This window comes from Haliotis rufescens, unplaced genomic scaffold, assembly GCF_023055435.1.
Source record: "Haliotis rufescens isolate VD_foot unplaced genomic scaffold, xgHalRufe1.0.p SCAF_11, whole genome shotgun sequence".
NCBI lineage: Eukaryota > Metazoa > Mollusca > Gastropoda > Lepetellida > Haliotidae > Haliotis > Haliotis rufescens.
This window is the reverse complement of record NW_025963791.1, coordinates 32,522,417-32,534,869: the sequence shown is the minus strand read 5'-3', so window position 1 is coordinate 32,534,869 and position 12,453 is coordinate 32,522,417. Positions and strand designations below refer to the sequence as shown.

At 40.1% G+C, this 12,453-nt stretch overlaps 1 protein-coding gene and 1 pseudogene across 1 annotated transcript; both read right to left on the bottom strand.

Annotated features, from left to right (window-relative positions):
- Nucleotides 1-12,453, bottom strand: part of LOC124132506 — a 37,372-nt pseudogene that overhangs the window by 6,134 nt on the left and 18,785 nt on the right.
- On the bottom strand, nucleotides 1,141-3,813 carry LOC125378014 (tripartite motif-containing protein 2-like). The gene is made up of 2 exons (XM_048392592.1): nucleotides 3,404-3,813; nucleotides 1,141-2,872 (listed from the first exon to the last, which is right to left on the bottom strand). The coding sequence occupies exons 1-2, from the start codon at nucleotides 3,699-3,701 to the stop codon at nucleotides 1,230-1,232; spliced, it is 1,941 nt and encodes a 646-aa protein (XP_048248549.1). The 5' UTR covers nucleotides 3,702-3,813; the 3' UTR covers nucleotides 1,141-1,229.

Genomic DNA, 12,453 nt, shown 5'->3' with positions numbered 1-12,453 from the left:
TGAACGCCCCACTCCAACACAGTTTACTGACTCCGAGCTAACTGTCATATCTTTAGCCCCTAAAAGTCGAGCGCCAGGCAGGGTAACATCAAGTATCATCTTTTCACGTCTTTTGGAATGGCTCGGCCGGGGATCAAACCCCGGACCTTCCGCTCTCTTAGCAGTCGCTCTACCACTAGACCACGGAGGCGGTTCTCCCTAATTTTGGCCTCAGCTACCTACTGGTGTATGTCTGAAGAACAGTTCTCGTTTTGTATCCATCTGATGAAGTGGTAAATCGATTTGGGGCAGATGTCGTAGATTAGTATTCGTTTCCTATTACCTGTATTACAGCAGAAGTCCAACACTGCCATTGTGGACACCTTCAACTGTGCCGTAAAAACATGAATCCTGTATCGCGGGAACAAATTGACAATACGTGTAGCCATCCTAACACAGCACTGCAACAACAAAGGATGTACACCAACTTTCACATACAAGTGGTTAAGTGATTTCCATGATTCAGAGGGGCGGTAGGGTAGCCAAGTGGTTAAAGCGTTCTCTCGTTCTCATTCGATTGCCGACATGGGTACAATGTGTGAAGCCAATTTCTGGTGTCCCCCGCCATGATATTGCTGGAATATTGCTAAAAGCAGCGTAAAACCATAGTCACTGACTCACTCACTCACTCCATGATTCAGATGTATGTACAAGAGGATCTGTTGTTCATTTGGCAATCATTGTGCTTTTATCTGTCTACAAGAACATCTCTAAATATATATGAATCAAAACTGACAAACACAACAGCAAATTATTGATAGGAAATGTAAACATTTAATACTCATCATATATTTAATATATTATCTCAACTCTTACATGTAAACATGACCTTCGAATAACAGAACCCCTCTCACAGTAATGATTTACGCTTCGAAAATGAATTAATAATTGCAAAACATTTTATTGTTACAAGTGATTTGGGCCTAATGCACATGAGAAGCTGGGAGAAGGGACGCAACTCTTCACAGCAAATAGTAATGCCACTTGGTCACCCGTGTCTACTCTTATTCGTATGTCGTTCAAGTTCCATATGGGGTCACACAGGCCGCCCATATGCAGCTGAGACTTAACAATGTGCATCTTAATACATGTGTTCCTTCCCCGTCATCCCCTCCCTTTCATCCTCACACATCATCCCGAGATGTGAGAACTCAATCCGACAAAGCCCTTCATCAATATACATTCACATTCTATGTGAAAATAAATGTCTTGATATCCCCTCCACCAGTTACAAGAACAGAGTCATGTTTGTCAATGCACAGACTAATTGGCTGATTGATGCCATCCTGTGATGTGAGGACATCGCTGACACATTCCCCTGTCTCGGTTAGCTGTATAATAGTCACGGCGATCTTGTCTACAAACATGATATCTCCTGTGTTGGTTGTTAAGATACCAGTAGGCTTACGGAGAGCCCTATCTCCGTAAGGGGCGTATCTCCACACGGCATCCCCATCTGACGTCAAACATGTCACAGACTTCTTGCAGCAGTCAGACACGAGTATGTTGCCCTTGTTGTTGACACACATATAGGCGGGGTAGGCAAACAGTGTCTCGTTGTTGTGTGTAGTGATTGACCTCAGCACTTGTCCTGTCATGTCCAGGATATCAAGACAGTCCCAAGTACTTGCTGCCAGAAATGAAGGACCCAGAACAGCGAGACTGGCGTAACCCTTGCTTGTTGTGATGGTTGAGTTCAGTACCAGGTCCGGGGACACCTCTACTGTTAGAATCTTCCGTGAGCCAGGGACAGCAACTATCACCTCTTTCTCCGTCAACCGTGTTAGACCAAATGGAGAGTCATCCAGGGGAAGTCTACTTTGACATGGTTGATCGTTTCTGTTGTAGAAAGATTTCACACACTTGTTGGTGTAGTCTGTAACAACAATTGTCTGTATGCCATCTACATAAAGCTCTGTGACGCCAGGCATACTAGGTATCCCCTCGTCATCCTCTGAGGTCGCATCAAGTGTGTGGAACAACACTGGTGAACACTTCAGTCCATCTCCATATGTGACGTCAATCTTCCCAAGTTGTAGGTCATCTAGGATGTGCTGGACGTTGTCAGTATCAGGTGTAAACCTGATGTCATCTATTCGCCGTGTGTCTGCAGTGTCTGTGTGCCTGACGTCCCCAAACTCAACAGCCCCCGACTCCCAGGCCTGATACGCTTCATACAGGTCCATCTCACAGTCCGATACCAAGGCCTGGTCAATGAACTCACAATGTTGTTTGTACATCTGCATCTCAATCTCTTCAAGCTTTATATCAGCATGAGTCTGAATGACTTGTTTGTCTGTTATTTCATCCAGTTCATCCGACAGCTTTTGTTCCTTCAGCCTGATGTGCTGTATCATTTTATTGGTGTTAAGATGGATTTGTTCTTTATTGGCCAATTTATTGTCTTTAATTTGATCTAATGTCAACGTATGTCTCTCTATCCTTTTACCTTTGCCATTATATTTAGTCTGCAATATATTTCTTTTCAGAGTCACCTCTGACTTCATTTTTTCTACTTGTGAATTGATTGTGACGACAGAGTCACATTTCCTGTGGTAGACCACGCAGCATGACTGACACAGTGACTTGTTACAGTCTTTACAGATATATTTTACTTTCTTGTGTTTGTGCTCTTGACACATGATCTTGCGTCTCTGTTTAACCTTTACCTCTCCAGACAGGTCGCATAGTTCATGGTCACGAGATAAGGGACAAGCACGATGAATCTTGACACATCTTCCACAGAGGTTAACTTCACAGTCCGGACACCAGGAGGTCCCTTGAGTTGTCTCCCCTGGCTGCCCACATAACGTGCAGCACCTGGTAGTAGTGCCTGAGAATGAAAATAAGATCTTTTTGACAACGTGTCCATAAACCTATACATAAAAACATATTGCACAATGACTTTTATATACAATTATATTTTTAAATGCATACATACATTTTCTGGCGCTGCACGTAACTCATTGATAATATCTTTGTAAAATCTGGCGGTTAGACATATCAGCAAGAGGTAGGCATGCCTATGGTACCAATTGTTTGCTCAGAAGTTGATCAAGGTTACAACATTCAAGGCCTCAATAAAGCTTTCAAAAGGTGTTGAAGTAGATATGTGGAGGACATTTCCCAATTTGATTTGACTTATGTTGCCATTTTTTTTTCATTTGAACAATTAACTTGCCTTTGCATGTGTTTGTGTCTGGTGCCATCGGTGCGGCTCACCTTTTCCCGAACACCTGGTATCATCACTATGTAATGGTGATTCATAAACACACGCTGATGATATAGACGGAATCGTAAATCGACTCTGCTTTTGGCAGAGATTCCTTATGAATATGGAAAGGATTTTGTCGCTTGTATTTACCTTCAGTAGAAGGTCCAGCTTGTGTGTCAATCAGCCCCTGTATAATGATGCTGGGTTTGACCTGCTCCGCCCACTCCTCCACTGGTCGGCTGGGATGGGGGACTTTGGTATCTTGTCGACAGCAGGGACAGGGGATCGTCTTGGACTGTACAGCATCTGGTCTCGTTTGGATGTATCCTGTGACACATTTCCTGCAGAATGTGTGATCACACCTCAGTGTACAAGGGTCTGTGTACAGTTCCTGGCAGATCACACAGGTGAGGAATTCCATCACTTTTTCAGCCCACGACGTCGCCATCTGTAAAACAGGACATGATAGTATGAGATCACTGTCACAATCAAGATCACTCTTCCGGACATCTTTCAGTTAGATGAATAAGTGATGCTTTGTTTCTTATTTAATTTTTAAATTTAAGCAGGTAATAGAAAATTTAAAACGTTATTTCGCATTTAACTGATGATTATATTGGGACACTTTGACTTAATGATTGATATGTTGTACTTAAAATACTATTTAGAAACTACTGAATGCTGTGAGAATTTTATATGTTGTACTTAAAATACTATTTAGAAACTACTGAATGCTGTGAGAATATAGAAAGCAGAGTGACTTGTTGGTGAGTGAGCGTTTGGGCCGGATGTGTATGCATCTGATGTATGGTGATCTAAATAATATAAACATGTTATTTAGATATGCATTATAAGCAATGTCAACTATTGGTGATACGGATCATATATGTATTGAACTATTTGTGATCACCTACTTACAGTTTATAAATTGAATAAACGAGTGGACGGACTTGGATTTGTTTGATTGATCACTGATTGATTTCATTCGGTGATTTGTTCAAGTAAGTGAGTTAGAGAGTTGGGTATAACGCTGTCTGCAACAGTATGTAAGTGATGTCATGCCGTTTCAGCCGGACATCTGTTTCAACCTAATTATATCTGTTTTCAAACTTCTACCTTCGTCTTCAAATCATCTGTAATCAGGAGAAAATCCAACACGATACCGTTACTATCGTCATCATTATCTAGTTCAGGAATATAACAAAATAGATCGCCTCAAGGTAATGCTATATTCGTCAACTTTACAGCTCATGAATAATGCATATCTCAAAATGTTTTATCATGCCGAATAATGCATATCTTAAAATATATGACCAATTCATGATTAACCTTTCTGGTCAATTCCCATCAAACAGATAATGTTTAATGCTTCTCCTTTCGATGTCGAATAAACAATAATATGTGCCTTATGTTAACCAAACAATATCCGTATTTCAGTAAAAGCCACTGAATCTCACTATAGGAATGACTATCATGGATATGGGTAAGCCCAGCTCTGGTTCGCGTCAGCTGAACGTCGTTGGCTTTGAGCCTTAATTTGAGGTAATAACTTATTCAATATACACACAAAGTATATAATTGATAATGTGCCGTTTAATACAATGTATGGATCAACAATGTGGGAGTGAGGTGAGTGTTTAGCCGCTTAGAGAAGAGCGAGAGAGTAAAAACGACAGTAAATGAAAGTGTTATATGGGAATAAAACAGCTACCTGGCTCTTGAACACGCCGAACAACAATTGGAGGTACACGGCAAAGCTGTATATCTACAGCATGAACACACCTGATAGAGCCATATTCATGAAGTATCGTCACGGTATGGCTGAAATATTGCCGATGTGACGTAAAGCATAAACTTACTCACTCACCCATGAACAAGTGAAATGGCCATACGAGAAACGTGTTGTCTGATATTGACGTTTCCATTTTTGTTTACCATTATTAAAGAGACAGAAACAAACATTGGCGCGAACGTACATTGTACATTCAGCTGCGCCTGATTTCTAATGTTACCCTTGTATGATATGGGTGTAGCCATGACAGCGAGGTTGTTCAGTCCTGGCAATGGGGATCGCCAGGAGTCGTAAAGGCCTCAATTAGCTAAGCAGGTTTGCACTTATTAACAAGGTATTATCTTTTTGAGAAACCCTATACGGACATTCATCTGGTAGCATTAATTCATACGTATAGTTACGAAAAGGTCTAGCGGTTTCAGGCTCCGTACACTGCCGTGCAGTATTAACTCCCCTTATCGTTTCGGGATTTTGGAGATTATTGTCATCCAGATATCGCGTACAAGTTACATGTAATGTGTGCATATACTCAGGAACGAAAACATTAACCACCGAACAGTATTACATTCCCTTGCCGTGTCAGGATTTGGAGATTGTTTGATCGAGTCCTAATGTGTGATAAACGAAAGATGTTTTTAACATAAACCTGACAGGACAAAAGTTAAGTTCATTTACTATTATGATGTAAATATACCTGAATATGGCGTATGTTCCCAAAACGGAGATTTATAATCAAACAGAATCCGGATCAGGAGATCAGAATGGGGATCGGTGTATCAGTCTCCAGTGTACAATGATTGTGCTAAAATACAGCCAGATGTCAGAATGACTATTAAAGGTTGATGGTTGTGCTGAAACGTCTATGTGTCATCCATGTCAGATTACATTCATGGGTCATCAGATGCTTGTACATGACACCGGTAGTAAGTGATGGCCAGAGGTACAAATTGACAGAAGCCCCTATATACAGATCGACAGCCAAGTATGTAAACGAAACGACAATTCATAAGTGGAAAGTTCAGACAACAAACCTTCTTACATCGTACACTTTTCTCACTGGACAACATTTAATATCAAAACTCTCGCGAGACAATGATGTATATCAATCAACGAAATCAAACGATGACTTATAATCTATTCCGTACTGAACAATCGATCCACATTCATGGTTGTTTCGAATATTGACGAAACACGTGAATACCTTTGTTCACTCGAACACCTCCACTGCTTGTCGTCATGTTAAAAATGCAGCAACAAGAACATTCAAGTGATAACAAGGTTCGCAGGGACTCTCAAGTTGTAGTGAAGTTGATGCATTCGACGACATTGTGAATTGCATATACGTTTTTTTAATACAGTCCATCAACTCCAAACAACTCGCACAGGAAAATCACATGCTGGACATGACATGCACAGACAGGTCATAATGAGAGTACTTGTTTGATGTTCAGACATTCACCCTGTGGTGCTTCCTGTCATACAAAGACTACAAACGTTTCAGTTTACACTATTGTTGAGAAGTGTTTATGCCGTGGCCAGGACAAAATGCCTTGTATCATCAAATCGTCTTTTAGTTACCGTTGCAGTTTATATAAACTTTCATACATTTAACATATTGAGTAATATCATCTCCTATCTATTTACATGTATTTATATTTCTTAAACAATTATGGACAGACTGATATGTGGCTCCAGGTGTTCATGTCACTTGTGCATGTTTGTGACATCAACACGTTCTTAAATATATAACGTCCACGTCAGAGAATAATCAGTCTCGATTATCTGCGGATACTTCCATTGGGTGTAAAAAGCAAAATAGTAACGCCAATTATATGAATGGACCACTGGAAATCAAAAGAATAACTTGGACTTACATATAAAGTGTAGTTCCCAAATTAAATGAGTGAGTAAGTGAATGTGTTTTTATGTGCCACTTTTAGCAGTATGTTAGCCACATTACGGAAGTAGCCACCAGAAAAAAGCCTATGACATTGTTTCGCAGGAATAGACTCAAACCCGGGTCTACGGCGTGGTGAATCAAAGCTTAATCCAGGCTACACCTTATTTGCAGTAGATTTAGAACAATCCTTTGTCTCCATTTGATGGTTTATAGTTTGATTTTGGTATCCTGTTTAGCGCTGCACTCAGCAACATTCCAGCTATATGACGGCGGTCTGTAAATAATCGAGTCTGGACCAGACAATCCAGTGATTGATATCATGAGCAATTGGGATCGATGACATGCATCAACCAAGTCAGCGAGCCTGACCACCCGATCCCGTTAGTCGCCTCTTACGACGAGCATGGAGTGCTGAAGATTATGTTCGACTTAAGTTTTAGTTAGACGCAATTCTATTTTCAAGCCATGTCATTCAATATAAAAAAACAGTGGTTTTCAGAGGCGATGTGCAGCTAGATTGAAGAATACTTTGACGACGCGGGCATGCACGCACATACACGTAGTCATAACTCAACATCAGTCTGTTATTCTAAGAACGAATTTTCTGAGTAGCACAGATCGTGATGAAAATGTTCAGAAAGGGTGTTAGAGTGCGAAATGTAATTACAAATTAAAGTTGTCTGCAATGATTGCTGTAACTCGTAGCACATTCGCAGTTAGAATATTGTGAGTGGTTGAAAGTGAGTGACAGAGAGCGTAAGTGAATGGATGACATTGAGGCCTCTTTTATTGATATTACAGTCATAATATGGAGTGGTACCCTAGGAATACGCTTCACACATTGCACCAATGTTGGGTACGACAAGCATGGTCTCCTTTTACGGCAAGCGTGGGTTGCTGAAGACCTATTCTAGTCCGGATCTTCACGGGTCGATACACATAAGGAAGAGCATCTATAGATGTCAACTTCTTTATTATGAGGAACACAAAGTTTCGGAGTATATGCTGACTCCTTCATCAGGTTACACTGTCAGCCTATTTGTGTAGTTGAAATACACTGGCACCCGTACATGATGTTAATACACCATCGCGATGGTTTGATAGTTAAAATGAAAAATTATGTTTGGTGGATGAGGCTCGCCAATTGTTACCACATACAAATATAGGCTGGTTTAGTGTCATTCCCTATTTTGACCTGTACCATATGCATCCGTGTCGTTTCAGGTGAACAATTGACTTGCCTTGCATGTGTTTGTAACGGGTATATCCCGTGGAACAGGGTACGCTCACCCTTTCGCGAACACCTGGTATCATCGCTACTTGATAGTGATTCATGAACACATGCGAATGATATAGTCGGAATCGTAATTGACTCAGTTTTTGGCAACGATTCCTTTTGAATATGGAAAGGGTTTTCTCGTTTTTTGTGTACAACGGAAGATATATCGACCGAGCAGTTTCTTAAGAGTATCAGTATTCATTCTGAAATGAGATAATGCGTGATTGTTGGTAGCATGCTACTCACGCATGTGGTTATATAATGTGAACAGTACACAATGACTACTCAGATGCTCATAAAACCCTTTTGTTTAACAGACATTTCTTATAAATATGGAAAGGGGTTTGTCGCTGTTATTGTATATATCTGAACATTACCCGTTGTGTGTTCATGCCCTGATGAAGGGACATGGGGAACCGTCGAAAGTTTGTGTAAAGAGAACTGTCAATCCATACATTGCGTGTCTCTGAGAACACCCAGCGTCTAAAAGCCAATGAAATACCTTTTAATTAATAATCAGGTTTAATCGAGGATTCGAACTCACGGTCTTTGGGCTATGGGATGTGGTCGATACACCTCTTCACAGCGAATTGGTGGCCAATATGCATTACGAGATTGCTGACGTACAGAACGTAGAAGAGGTACGTCATTCATATGAACCGTTATGTGTTGGTTAGCTGTACTTGGCATGGGAACAAACGAAGCCTTGTCTTTTACCCATTAGTGTACATGGTAGCCCAATAGAGATCGTTGCTATTGACATCTCATTAACCAAGACAGACGTTGATTTGCACCCCGTTCCTCAAGGGTGATCCTTTGATTGACAGCTGTGCTTCAACACTTCCGCATTTGTCTATTGATAATTATATACATACGCTGTATAAATGATGGTATCCTGGTTTAAATCGCTTCATGGTTGTAACATCTTTTTTCGTTCCAAATACCAGTGGCATATGTATAAATAAGTCTCGGCATTTAAAAGGGAGATTAATAATTTATCACGAGTGATAATTCGTGTAAGAATGAGTTCTATATCCACTAAATAACACAATTTTGCCGAACATACACAAACCTATATGTGATGAAACTCTGTATGTGAATATTATAGAAGCAAATATAGGTATGATGTGTATAGGATCCGTACTTCAAAATGATGTCACGTTGTAACTTCCGTGGTCTAGCTGAAGAGCGTTCGCCCGGAGATCGGAAGGTCCGGGGTTCGATCCCCGGCCGCGTCATACAAAAGGAGTTAGAAGATGGTGCTTGTTGCTACCCTGCCTGGCGCTCGACTGAAACAAGGACGGGTCGGCTCGGAGTCAGTATACTGTGTTTGAGAGGGGTATTAAAACTGCGGCATGGTATCTCAGTGGGCTAGAGCAATAAAGTCGGCATTAGTCGGGACTTGTACAAGCAGCCACACACACGAGTCAGTAACTGGTTCAAGGAGAGGATTGTACGAGCACTTCACGAGATCATTCTTGTGCATGAAAAAAAAAAAACTGGCGACAAAATAATAAAAATAAGAATTAGTACATTTGTATTGCGCCAAATTCTATCCACACGTGGATGCCCATACCGCTACAATAGAGTTAATAAAAAAGTGTGGGAATTGAAAAAGAACAGAGTTGATGTCACCGTTGTATTTATGGAACAGATGTGTTGATGGGATGGGAGACAGTCGAAGTTCTTGTGGCAGTTGGTTCCATAGCGTTACGGAACAAAACTTGTAAGTTCTCTGACCAAATGATTTCAATCTGGTTGCAGGGATTTTAAGCAGACGTTTATTGTCAGAACGGAGAGGTCTGGAAAGTGTATTTGCAATGGGTTTAGAACATTCATTTGTGTTCAGTTGACTATTTATATTTGATTCGTGTTTGCTGTTTAGCAATATTCCAGCTATATAGGCGATATGTCGCTAGATGGAGGCTTTCCAGGACGACGCACGGATGCACTCACATACACACACCTGACAACAGTCTGCTATTCTACCAACGAACTCACAAGTGGAGATCACATTCCTTGGAGGTTGAGCACATTTTCTGAGTAGCAGAGACTGTGATGAAAATGTTCAGAAAGTGTGTTATTACGCGAAATGAAATTGCAAATTGATGCTGTCTGCAATGATCCCGCTGTAAATCGTAGGACATTCGCAGACATTATATTGTGAGTGGTTGAGAGAGTGAGTGACAGAACGAATGAGTATATTGTTTTTATCGGTAACTAGGCCATAGACCCTTGTACATTTCATACATAAACAGTTCCATATTCCTGAGAGGCATTACTAATGCTTACAACAAAGTAAGACCGTATAGTCAAAGATTCCTTGACATATGTTGCTAAATTCATAAGGATATGACGAGAATTGCTATCTACAAGTTTCTTATGGGAGTAGAATGTTGGATTTCCATAGCAGTTTCTTACTGTAGTGTTTTATCAGAAACATTCTGGATATTACACTCACGCAAACGTTTCTTGAATACTCCTAAAAAGAGATGTATATCACCACTGTTCTGGGATAGCCATACATCACCAAAACCGAAACTGAAGAGGAAATATCACAAACAGTTTGCCAATGTTTTCACACCAGCTTCATCCAACTTTTTCATTAAAAGATATACTATCTAGGATATTTACTATCATCAATACACAAACGTTTAAATCAATATTTAATACATTTAAATTGATAATCTACATACAGTTGTCTTCTTCCACATTCTGCTAAAATACCATAACTGGAAACATATTTACTAACTCCAAACACATATTTACAGAGATTAGCACAAAACGATTCTAATACTGGGTATTGCTGAAAACACCACACCTCTACCCCATACAATATAACAGGCTATATTTTAGTGTCAAGCAGTTCAAATAAAATATTTACAGGCATCAGTGGGAATTTATATCATAACATTGATATGAAACAAAGCTGATAATCAATGTGTCTATACACTTTGACCAGGACAGTCGATTAGAAGGCAGAACACCTGGGTAATTGCTGCAAGTACATGTCACTGTTTTTGGAACGTCACTCATAAATCATTTTTATAATGCCTTAGTGTACACCCAGTTCTGAATACCATTACTTCTGTTTTATCCAAATTAACCTGTAGACCCCACTTTTCACAAAAGCTAACTTTGCTTGGTAGCCCCAACACTATCATCAATCAAGCATAAATAAGGTACAAACGAGCATGCTCCTTCCTCAGTAACGTTTTCAAAACGTTATATGGTAGATATTTGGATAACATCAACATCAGTGGCAACAAGAAATCAACGTTATCAATATCCACCGCCATGTGGCACATTAGAATTTGCTTGTAGAAGTGAATATAAACTATAAAAATGAGTCCTATAAAGCCTTAAGAAGAGCTTGGCACGTGCACTAGGGTCACTTTATGAAAAAATAATTAAACGTGAAATAAATACATAAAAAATAACTGTTCATGCTCAAAATCTAAAAACATGTAGCAAGGGAAGTAACTCTGGCCAAATATAATTTACGGGACCACTTTTCTTGACAAGTATCTCTCACATAAGTATAGAAACTTATATTCGTGTAACTTAAGGAGTTTCTGAGAAAACCTGTACCCATTTCACGCAGTTAGCACTAGGTTGAAACACATGGAGCAAGGGCTTTAACTTCCAATTTGCGAACTCGTTAAAGGTCAGTGCGTAAAATTTTATTTCTCTAACTTAAATAGTTTAGGAGAGAATTTGTACCCTTTGTGAAGCGGACGGAAGGACGGAAATACGGAGGAACGGAGGAACGGACGGAAGGACGGATGAACTCCGTTTCTGTATCCCCGTCCTACTTCGTGGCGGGGGATAAAAATGTTGTACGATGCAATTCCCTATTTTGAATTCTACCATATGCTGCCGCGTTTTTCAGTTAAAAAATTATCTTTTCACGTGCTTGTAATGGATGCCACCGATGGGGCAGAATACGCTCACCTTTTCGCGACCACCTGGTATCATCCCAATTTAACGGTGATTCATGGAAGCATACTCATACTATAGTCGGAATCGTACACTATTAATCGACTCTACTTTTGACAGAGATTTCTTATGAATATGGAAAGGGTTTCTTATCATTAGACATAAGAATGTGCATCTCTCTACAATGAACTACTATTCTCATTGCACATTTTCCACTTATTCCCTATCACCCTCACACGCCATCCAGAGACGAAAGAACTAAATCTTACAAACACTTCCATCGATATTCA

What these genes read in the sequence shown, in the direction of transcription:
- LOC125378014 (XM_048392592.1), bottom strand. Translation starts at nt 3,701, where the DNA reads ATGGCGACGTCGTGGGCTGAAAAAGTGATGGAATTCCTCACCTGTGTG. An exon ending in AGCTGGACCTTCTACTGAAG is followed by an intron (nt 2,873 to 3,403) that starts GTAAATACAAGC and finishes TTTCATTCTCAG; the next exon opens with GCACTACTACCAGGTGCTGC.